The 11,538-nt window shown below is 38.9% G+C and overlaps 1 protein-coding gene across 2 annotated transcripts in view; it reads right to left on the bottom strand.

Annotated features, from left to right (window-relative positions):
* Window positions 1-1,714: 1,714 nt before the first annotated feature.
* IL6ST (interleukin 6 cytokine family signal transducer) overlaps window positions 1,715-11,538 on the bottom strand; it is a 79,826-nt gene continuing 70,002 nt past the window's right edge. For both annotated transcript variants that reach the window (XM_006139561.5, XM_006139563.5), the window contains exon 16: window positions 1,715-11,216. In XM_006139561.5, the coding sequence (XP_006139623.1) occupies window positions 10,485-11,216 (732 nt within the window). In that variant the 3' untranslated portion in view covers window positions 1,715-10,484. The remainder of the gene's footprint in view (window positions 11,217-11,538) is intronic.

Genomic DNA, 11,538 nt, shown 5'->3' with positions numbered 1-11,538 from the left:
AGTCCCCGACTTACGTGGATCCGACTTACGTCGGATCCCTAGATACGAACGGGGTGAGGCAACTCCTGCACATGCGCAGCAGCATTCCCGGGGCTCGCTCACCTGGGTCCTAGGATCCTCCTCCTCCTCGGGCCGGCTCCGACTGGGGTCCTGCAGAGCTGCTGGGCAGAGGAAAAGTGCCTCCCTACGCCCGCTGCCCCCCCCCCCCCGCGGCCTCGCATCCTGCACGCCTCCCCCCTCCCCCCCTGCCAGCAACAGGCTGCCCCCTCCCCTGAGCAACAGGCTTCCGAACAGCAGACAAAAGCAGCCTCTCCGCCCCTCCTCCCCCTATACATGCTGGGCTCCCTGGGCAAACAAAGACTCCACCAAAACAAACAAAGTGCTGGCCTCATTGTGTTAGCAAAAAAAGGACCTTCCTCCTAGAACCCTGGGTGGTGTGTGGAAATAAAGCTATTAGCTCAAAGCATGGTGCAGAGCTGTTTGGTATTTGATGAGTTACCCCTTTAGTCCTGAGTTTGTCACAGGGACAGAAATAGATGTGAAATCTTCTGAACAGGGGAACAGATAGCAAAACAAACATTAGAGGGGAGTTAACCTTTCCCTATGCTATCCAAAACTAAAAAAAATGTTTGGCTAGAGTTTCCCCTACAATATGTACCAGTTCCGACTTACATACAAATTCAACTTAAGAACAAACCTACAGTCCCTATCTTGTACTTAACCCGGGGACTGCCTGTACAAAGATCTACCCTCCTCAGCTCACTCCCATACCAGGTATTTTACCTATGCTGTCAATGTTTTTAAAAGTACAGTTCCAGATTCTAATTTTTTTTCCTGCTCCACTTTATTGCACTCTTGCAATGGGTCATTTATTGTCCTAAATGAAACCATTTTCACTCTCACCAAATCACTGTTCTGACACTTGACTTCATGTGCAATCACAATTTGGCTCAGGATACGTATCATATGCAGCTCAGAACAAGTTAGCTTTTACATGGACTATTATAATTCCTCTCTGGGAGAAGCCCAATGAGCTGGAAGATGAGCACATCTGTCTGCAATATATTACTCATAATGAGTGTCATGGCTTCCAGCACAAGCTTGATTTTAACATCTTTTCCCCAATTAAGCTTGTAACAAACAAGGCTGCCTGGAATTCTACTCTCAAACTTCCAGCAAGATCTCTGCTAATTATCAGACAATAGCATATTCTTTCCTGATCATGACTAGTTCATTAGGCAACCTGCTCCCCCTACCCCAGCTTCACATCTAGTCATTAGAAAACCTGTTATATTCATGGTTTTGCTAACTGCCAGTTCTTGACTCTTTGCACTAGGTTACACTGCCTTACAGGTCAGTTGCCGTTGTCACATATTACCAGAGCAGTAAAAGGCATGATATAAACAACCAGAAAGAGTACAATGCCTACCAGTGTAGTCAGATCTCAAATATATACTCACATGCTTTTGCTCAATCTAATGTTAAAAAGACATCTCCATCTGACTCTTCCACAGCCACTTAAATCTCTGGAAAGTTTTCTTGATTTTTAGTAGTTTGGCACAGTGTCCAAAATGTGATATTTGCATGACAACTGTATAAAACCAAAAAAGCCAAATTGCTTAAAATTAGCCTTAAGACAACATGCAAACACAGTAATGGCAGAGGTGTGGGATTTTTTTTTAAATTTACTTTATAAAATTTAGTAATAGAAAAGCAACATTCAGGTACAATACAATAAAAAAAAGGCAGACATTTATGATTACAATAAAATTGTTAACACAGGTTACAACACTTACATGACAATAAACATGCAATAGCTTGCAAAGGAATTAATACTGGAATGCGATTTCATTGTTTTTATATAAAGGAGGCTTAAGCAGCACTTGCAAGTTTAATTTCTGGTTATATGTGAATTGATTGAATATATAAACAATAGTAAACTCCATTTGGTATTTACATTCACTGTCAAAATGTTACAGATGTCTAGAAATTGTATTGATATTTTCATTAACATGTGAGTGTCTATAGTCTATGAGGGAAGTTATTTAAATGCCTTTTTAATTCACAGTATTTAATATTTAGTACTAGTCTCTAGAATCCAATAAAATATTATAACCAGCTTGTTATTAAGTAACTCATTGTGATATTATTATTTTAAGCTAAATTTTACTGCACTGTATATAGAAATGCACAATTATTATGCATCTGCTTTCACACCTAATTTGCATTCCCTTCCTACCTACCTGACAGAGGAAAGACATCATGCTTAAAAGGAATAACCTTTTAAAATCATTTGATTTTAAACAATGAAGAGCACTAGAACTGAAAAAAATACTTTGTATACTCAGGTTCACAGTTTCCTCTTTTGTTGCATTTTTCACATTCTGAAAAATATTTTATAATTACTAAAAACAAGGAAGTTTCAGGGGATAGCCAAGTTAGTCTGTACAGGTAAACTGAAAAAACAACAAATAGTCTGGAAGGAGTCCGTTTAACTTAAAATGGAAAAAAATATCCAAGTAGACTGCACTTTGACAGTGTCCATGTAAGCAGTATGTTTTGACAGGGAAAAACAAAAAAGAGGTGTGATCTGAAACAAAATAGCAAAGCTTGCTCATTTACTATTTTAAAAACCAGTAAGTAATTGTCAACAAATAAATATAATGACCACAGCTATTGGACTGCCTGCAAGACACACAAGTCTATAAAACAAGATGGAAGTCACACAGTTATAATCATTATTGTTATCACAGGGCTAGTGTTATCTACTTATATTTTATAGAAGAAGTGTGTTTCTGAAGTATTGATGCTTTTATGGCATTCCTGACTTACAAAGATCTATTTAAAGCAAATGTGGAATTTCTAACTGTTCCATTCTGAGCTGGTCTCCGGTGAGTTGGTAACAGCTGAAGCTAAAAGTCAATTAGGGTATGTCTACACTGCATTCCTCTTTAGAGAGAGGAATGCAAATGCAGGCAATAAGTGACGGTCACATAAACACCACCCTATACCGAAAGCCTACTGACCGCTATGCTTACCTGCATGCCTCCAGCGTCCATCCCGGACACACCACGTGATCCATTGTTTACAGCCAAGCACTGAGGTACAACCGCATATGCTCCAACCCCTCAGACAGAGACCAACACCTACAAGATCTTCAACAAGCATTCTGTAAACTAAGATACCCACACGAGGAAGTGGGGAGACAGATTAACAGAGCCAGACGTGTACCCAGAAGCCTCCTGCTACGGGACAAGCCCAAGAAAGAAACCAACAGAACACCACTGACCATCACCTACAGTCCTCACCTAAACCTTTCCAACGCATCATTAGTGATCTACAACCCATCCTGGACAATTATCCCTCACTTTCACAGGCCTTGGGAGGCAGGCCAGTCCTCACCCACAGACAACCCGCCAACCTGAAGCATATTCTTACCAGCAACTATATACCGCACCATTATATCTCTAACTCAGGAACCAATCCATGCAACAAACCTCGGTGCCAACTCTGCCCACATATATACACCAGCAACACCATCACAGGACCTAACCAGATCAGCCATACTGTCACTGGTTTATTCTCCTGCACATCTACTAACGTAATATACGCCATCATGTGTCAACAATGCCCCTCTGCTATATACATCAGCCAAACTAGACAGTCCCTATGTAAAAGAATAAATGGACACAAATCAGATATTAGGAATGGCACTATACAAAAACCTGTAGGGGAACACTTCACTCTCCCTGGACACACAATTGCAGATCTAAAGGTAGCCATCCTGCAGCAAAAAAACTTCAGGACCAGATTTCAAAGAGAAACTGCTGAGTTACAGTTCATCTTCAAGTTTGACACAATCAACTCAGGATTAAACAAAGACTGTGAATGGCTTGCTAACTACAAAAGCAGCTTCTCCTCTCTTGGTATTCACACCTCCAGATCAGCTACTAGAAGTGGCCTCATCCTCCCTGATTGGGTCCACCTCATCATCTCTAGCCTGCATATTTATACCTGCCTCTGGAAATTACCACTACATGCATCTGACAAAGTGGATCTATGCCTAGGAAAGCTTATGCTCCAACACTTCGGTTAGTCTATAAGGTGCCACAGAATTCCTCACTGCTTATTTCGAGAAAAAACCCTTTTTTCGAAATAAACCTAATTTTATAAGGAGTAAGGGTTATTTCGAAAGAACGTTTTTTTCTTGAAATAATTGCATCTAAATAGTGATAGAAATGTCTGAGGAAGTGGGTCTGGCCCACGAAAGCTCATCATCTAATAAACCATCTTGTTAGTCTTTAAAGTGCTACATTGTCCTGCATTTTGCTTCTAAATGGCATTTTTTTAATCTCGAAATAGGGTATTTCGAAAAAGCGGCTGGTCGCAATTATGCAAATGAAGTGTGGGAAATTCAAATCTGTGCTTCGTTTGCCTGCTTTTGCAGTCCTCTCTCAAAAGAGGAATGCAGTGTAGACACACCCTTAGAGATGAGGGTCAAGTATCAACTTCTTAAGAACAGACATTTTAAAACTACTGTTATATTAAAAATGAAGAATCCTTGCTTTCCCTTTAAGAATGGTTTAGCCTGCAAAAGCCATGACAAATGAAAGAGCAATTATTAAGAACACGTTTGTAGAACAGTAGCTTCACCTTTTCTACTTCGTTTTTTTTTAGCACACAGCCACGATTTATGAATCAAGAGTAATAGTTAAGAGACTCTGGCTTCAAACTCTTCCCACCTGGCCCCCACACCCTACAGAGTGCAGTTCTCTCATTTACGAACCAAATTTACAAGAAAAAATTAAGTTTTTGCTTCAATTCCATTTTAATTGAAATGGAAAGATGCTCAAAATAGGGACTTCAGCAATGCATTTTATTATATTTAAAACAAATTACAAGTTTATTATAGCTTCAGAGGGGTAGCCGATTTAGTCTATAACAGCAAAACTTAAAAAACAACAAATAGTCTGGTAACACTTTAAAGACTAACAAAATATGTAAATGGTATCATGAGCTGTCGTGGGTAGAACCCACTTCTTCATCTGAAGTTTATTATAGCTATTGAAAACTGAAATAGCAGCATGTTTAGTGTCAAATATACTCTTATTGCAGTAGTAAAAATAGACAAATGTTTAAGACAAAATTGCCAAAATTTTTGCCCGTTAGGATGGAGAACATTTTAGCAGAGATGGGGTTTACATGACAGCAGCAGCAAGCGATGATATGGAAAAATAATATCAGGAAATTTAAATATGCTTTTTAAATGCAATTAAATAATTAGAAACAGAGAAAGAGCACCAACACATGTTCAGTCAGGTTCCAGTTTGGGAACCTATTTTTGGTTAAATCAATGCAGCGATGTGAATGGCATAAGAATACAGATAACAATTTGGACTCTGCCCACAATAAAGCTGCAAGACAGCTATTACTGAAGTTAAAAAGAGGGGTTACATCAGGCACATGATAATCCCACATCAAAAGGCTGATTTAGGTTTCAAACCTTGGCTGCATTGCTGGTATCGAAGGATTCTAAACCCAGCTATAGGAGACTTACTTCCATATACAGATGTCAGTGGGGAGTCCCTTGGTGCTGAATAACTCTCATAACCATCATATGCCAACCCTTTCCCAGATGCCAAAATAAGGAATCTCTAGTGACATATCCCTGTGTTTCAGCCACTCCTGACAATCAACCTTAGTGTGACTTCAGCCAGACACTTAGATGGTAAACAGCTCAGCCCAAGACTGCAGAACACAAAGGGGTCTTAAAGCTACTTCTGCTTTGCTTCTCCCAGGCTGTGGCTTGCAATCCTTGGCTGCTGCCAAATATTGGGGCTTTGTCTGGGTGGAGTATTGAGAAGAGAATCACTGAAGCTATGTCTACTCTGAAGAGTTTTTTACTTGAGTGTGGAGTGTCCACACTTCAAGCGTGTTTTTGCACAAGAAAATGTACAGTGAATCAACAGAACAGAGGGGTTTTTGCAGTATACATATTCCTTTTTCTATGAGGAATAACTCCTTTTTGAGCAAGAGCTCTTGCACAAAAACGTGTGGGTGGACGGGAAACCGTTTTTTGGTGGAAAAACAGCCTATTGAAAGACGCACAGGTGCCCTGGTGGCCATTTTGTTAATGGCAATCAGAGCTTTCTTGGGAAACAGAGTCCATGCAGTGTGGACACTCTCTTGCACAAAAGCGCATTGCTTTTCCAATGCGCTTTTGCAGTGTGGACGTGCTCTTTCACAAGAAGCCTGCAGTGTAGACGCAGCCTGAGATCTCAGGAGCAGCCAGAGAGATTATTAAGCCATGATTAATTTATGGTATGGTACTAAAAACAATATTTACAGTAGTTGTAGGAATAAAGAGACCAGCAACTAGCTAATTTGCACCAAACAGACATTCAAAGTGTGCTGGTGTACAAAAGATGCTTATTCTTAACTCTCCATTCTTCCCTACTGTTGAACGAACAACATTCTTTCTTCTTTCCCATCTGAGTAATGCTAGTTCTTGGCAATTAATCAAAATGGGCACACAACAATGTCAGTGTTAATTGTAGTTTTATTTTAATAATGCCTTTATTTTAACTTAAAGTGCACCAAAGTTAAAAAAAAGTCTGCCTTTGCATGTATACTAATAGAAGACTAGGTAGACTGTTAATGTACATTTAAAAAAAACTGATTGCAAGATACAGTATCCAATACAAAATTAAGTGTAAGGATGCTTTCTAGACTTAAAATTAAGTTAACTATTTCAGGTCAAAAGCTGAACATTGCAGAGCATACAATTTTGGCACAGACAAAAATTTAATGAAAAGGCAATAACTGTTCATTGCTTTTACCTGTTGTGAATTTTATAGTGAGTTAATCTACCTACATGTGGATTTACTACCTTTTCCTTCTATCTTCTGCAGCAGTCTGAATACTGAAATTTAAGTATCAATGGGAAATACAGGGGTGGGGAATAGTGTGTCTTTCACACAATAGCAAGACAGTTACAATCTGCAGCAATGCTGAATACAAGATATCACTAGTAATAGATCTGAATTATCATGGCTGGGTAAAAATGGGATTCTTTTCTTTTGAAATTACATTTAATTTTGTTTTCGATTTAAAACAATTAATGATTCTGAAATGGCTTCTATTTACATAAATCAGAGCAGGGTTCCAATGTTAGCATCAAGACATAATTTTTAAGTCTCAGTGACAAATGGGACAAGAGCACAAAGGATGCAGCAGTAAGAATGTGGATGTTGAGGCTCTTAATACACATATTTTCAGGATTCATCTCCTTTTGGCTGAAGTGTATCTTACCTAGGGAAACCCACAAAACAGAATATACAGTGTCAGCTATAGGCTTCCCAGGACCTTTTGAATAAGCAATTCTTCCACACATATCAGATGAAGAAATGAGTTCCTCAGTTCTAATTTAGTGCTCCAAAGATGAGTTCTAGTAAAGTGGTAGTTTGACCTATAGAGTACTGCAGATTATTGATATCATCTAGGAAGCGCTATTGGATGTTGTTAGGATACATGCCTCCAGAAAGGAGGAAAAAAAAAAGATTCAAAATAGGGAGAAATAAGATGTTATGGAGGAGTTTCTGAAAAAACAAAGTTACAGTCTTCTGCATAGCAATACTGCAACCCTTACATTTCTGGATACGTTATTACTGTAATACGTCAGTAAAGTAAGAAAATCTGCAGCACTACATGAATGAAATAAAGCTTTTCCAGATATCCCAGTACAGGTGTTCTTAAAGTTTCCATGGTATAGAATGCATCTTAAAGAGCCGCATAGACCATTTCACCACTCTCACCGACATCACTGTATAACTCCCCTGTGGCAACGACAGCAACTGCTTACATGGAGAGTTAGGTAAATTTATGCTTCCCCTTTAATATGAGTTAGCAGATGAAGGTGAGCAAAGTTAGAACTATGTGAGCAGCTCTCCCAAGTCCCACAGCAGACACATTGGCCATAGCTTGGAACCACTGCATTTGAGGACCTTCAGAGGGAGGAATCTTTATTACAGAGATCTTAAAATAAGTGAACAAATAATTTTTTTAAGGTATAAAGTGAGGCTTTATTTTTCTGATACAGCATGTAGTGTTTCTGAATTACCTGAGAATCACAGATTTAGAGATGCCCGTGACTTCTTATTTGCAGACTGAAAAACTAAATGACAAGGTTCAGAAGATGACTTTGTAAAGCTGATCAGATGGTATGTGGGAAAACGTAAAGATTATTATTATTAACCGAGTAATAAGATCCACAAGAAAGGATCTCAAGGATAGTTGCTTGAGAAACTATCCTCTGTAAGGTGTGAGAATTGTTAGAAACAGAAAGGAGAAGAATGGAAGAGAGGTTGATGTAGAATCATAGAATACTGGGACTGGAAGGGACCTTGAGAGGTCAGCGAATCCAGACCCCTGCCCTCATGGCAGGACCCAGTACTAACTACACCATCCCTGATAGACATTTATCTAACCTGCTCTTAAATATCTCCAGAGATGGAGATTCCACAACCACCCTAGGCAATTTATTCCAGTGTTTAACCACCCTGACAGTTAGGAACTTTTTCCTAATGTCCAACCTAAACCTCCCTTGTTGCAGTTTAAGACCATTCCTTCTTGTTCTATCTTCAGAGGCCAGGAAGAACAAGTTTTCTCCCTCCTCCTTGTGGCACCCTTTTAGATACCTGAAAACTGCTATCATGTCCCCCCTCAGTCTTCCCTTTTCCAAACTAAACAAGCTAAATTCTTTTAGTCTTCCTTCATAGGTCATGTTCTCTAGACCTTTTGCAATGTCAAGAATTGCAGCAAGCAAAGGATCTAGATATTTTGATTTTTACAGGCTCATAATAAAAAAGGGAAAGATGTTTTATATGTAATTTTCAAGTTTAGGGTTCTAGATTTTTCTCAAAATATCAGCAATATCAGTGCCTTACTACAACAAGGAATTGTTTTTCTTTTGCCACTTTTTGTTTCAGTGACTTCATTACAATGTGGCATGGAAATCATAGATTCCCACTCTTGGTAGTAAAGCAAAAGGAAAGAAGTGATTTTCCTCCCCTAAATTATTTGTAAAAATTAAATCTAAACCCGAGAATTCATTTTAGAATATTATGTTTTAATACTTCCTATCTTTCCTCATCCAAACTTTGTATGTAAAAGGGCAATTTTAAATCAAAGATATACGTTTAATCAGTGACTTGAGATAAACAGTTATTCATCTTTAAATAAACACTTCGCCTACAGAGGAGTTTTTCTTACCTACATTATCCTTCAAAGTTTTTAATGCTCAATATGAAATTTCAGTTGCCATGCATTTGGCTCAGATTACAAGGTAAGTAATTTTTATGCCTAGACTCTATATACGAGTGAGATTGTGTGCGTGTCTGTACATATATATATATATATATATAGAGAGAGAGAGAGAGAAGCAGAATGCCACCAGAAAACAGACTACTAGACTAGCATTTATAGGAAGGTAAGCAGTGCTAGCATTTTGATTGCACTGTGTGACAATGGCTTGCAAGTCCTTCAGTCCTTTGTTTTTAGTTCTTTACATGAGGCCTAAAACACTTTTTAGTCTGATGCTCCTACATTAGAAACATGAGGCCAAATTCATCTCTTTTCTAACTTCACTGAAGTCAATGAAATTAGTCAAGGATGCGTGTGGACTAAATTTTTTTTTAAAGTAATTCCCGATTTAAAAAAAAAAAAAAAAAAAAAAACTTTTGGAGTAACACACTTTTGTCTAATCAAGCTTATTCAAAGGACATCTTAATATCACACAATGTCAGAATGCTTCTAGTATTTTTCTTTTAGGGCACATCTCGACGTGGTAGTGGATCGACATGCTGGTAATCAATCCTTCAGGGTTTGATTTAGCAGGTCTAGTAAAGACCCATTAAATCGAATCCTGGGGGTGCCCTCATCAGCAGTGGTACTCCTCGCTGTAGTGAGAAGCAAAGGAAATTGATGGGAGCATTTCTCTCATAATGTTCTGCTGGGGGGCTGCTCCAAAAAATCAGAGAAAGGGATGTTGATTCCAGCTACGTAATTTATGTAGCTGGAGTTGCGTATCTTGCATCAATTTTCTCTGCCAACGTAGACCTGGCCTTATATGCCCCTTTGGCCTATGGAACAAAGTAAAATCTGCTATTTTCAATCAGTGAAGTTTAAATATGACATTACAAGACAAACAAAACAGCAAGGCAGTACAAGGACCTGTTCAATTATTCAGACAAATAAGACAGTCTATGTAGTGCTTAGAATAGGATCACCAGTAATTCTGGACTGGAAATATCCCAATGAAATATAGTTCTCTCCTGTACTCTCCATCAAATTCTCTTCACTAAATCAATCTGAATGTTTTTATCTGAAATCAGATAAAACTGGTTAGCTTAACTCATGAGAAACACAAGGAAAAAAGAAATGGATCAGGCACTAGTGAAGGCCTAACAGAGGCAGTCTCTCTGTTCTTACTGGGGCATATAGCCCCCTTGCCTTACAGTTTGTGGCATGTAACTTTTTGGTATCTCATCAACTGTTGCTGTGTTTATCCCCATCGTTTCCAGTCTCAAAATCTGACCCTCAGTACTTGAACTTAACACATCTGACAAAGCAGATTCATGCTTATTTTGCTCTGGCCCAGAGCCACACTGCTGTAAACTGTGATCTGAAATCTGCAGTTGTGCAAGCCCAACAAGATCCTCCTCATTTATTGGAGGAGTAACTTGCTTTGCTCTTTCAAAATGTGACCCATCTGTATTGGTTTCATCCTGACTACAATTTTGCTTGAAATACTGCTGCCTTGGAGTTGCACTGTCACAGCCTCCTGAGTTATCTTCTGGTTTCTCTTCTGAATCTAGCAGTGGCTGGGTGGATTCAGACCTTGAAAAGACTTGAACTGAAGGAATCTGGTCTCTGTAGCCATTGAGAATGACAGTTGAATACTGTACAGTGCTTGAAGTGTTTTGTGCTGTTTCACTCTCATCACTATCGGAAACACTTTGCCGAGGAGAAGACATGCATGAAGATCCTCCAATACCACTGCTGTGCCCCTCTGAAGTACTTTTTTCCTTTTTAAGTAAATTGAAGTGTTTTAGATCCTGGTCTGAAAAAGACTTCTTGTCATCTGCTTCAATTTCAACCACGCTTACGTCAGTGAAGCTGCCTTCTGGATATATCTGATCTTTGGAACTAAAATTATGCTGAAAGAAAAGAAGAAAGTCAGTTGTTGCCAATAGATGGCAACAGAGTTATGCTTTGAGACTCCCACAGGCTCTGCCTACTGCAGAATTTGACAGTTCCTTGTCAGTATTTACAACATTTACATTTCCAAGTATCAAAGTCATAAGTAGACAGACTCCCGGGAGCCACTGTTTCATGGAGTGTATACTCTTAACCTTACATTTCTGTCATACTTAGGATAAATGGAGCACCATGCATTGTGTCCTGCAGAGGTATTTCAGATTAAGATCTCACAACAGATGCTATCACATCTATAGGCATATTAAATATCTCTCAGCAATT

This window comes from Pelodiscus sinensis, chromosome 6 (assembly GCF_052426305.1).
Source record: "Pelodiscus sinensis isolate ZL-2025 chromosome 6, ASM5242630v1, whole genome shotgun sequence".
Taxonomy (NCBI): Eukaryota; Metazoa; Chordata; order Testudines; family Trionychidae; genus Pelodiscus; species Pelodiscus sinensis.
Note: the sequence above shows the minus strand (reverse complement) of the source record. Positions and strands in the feature narration are given on the sequence as shown.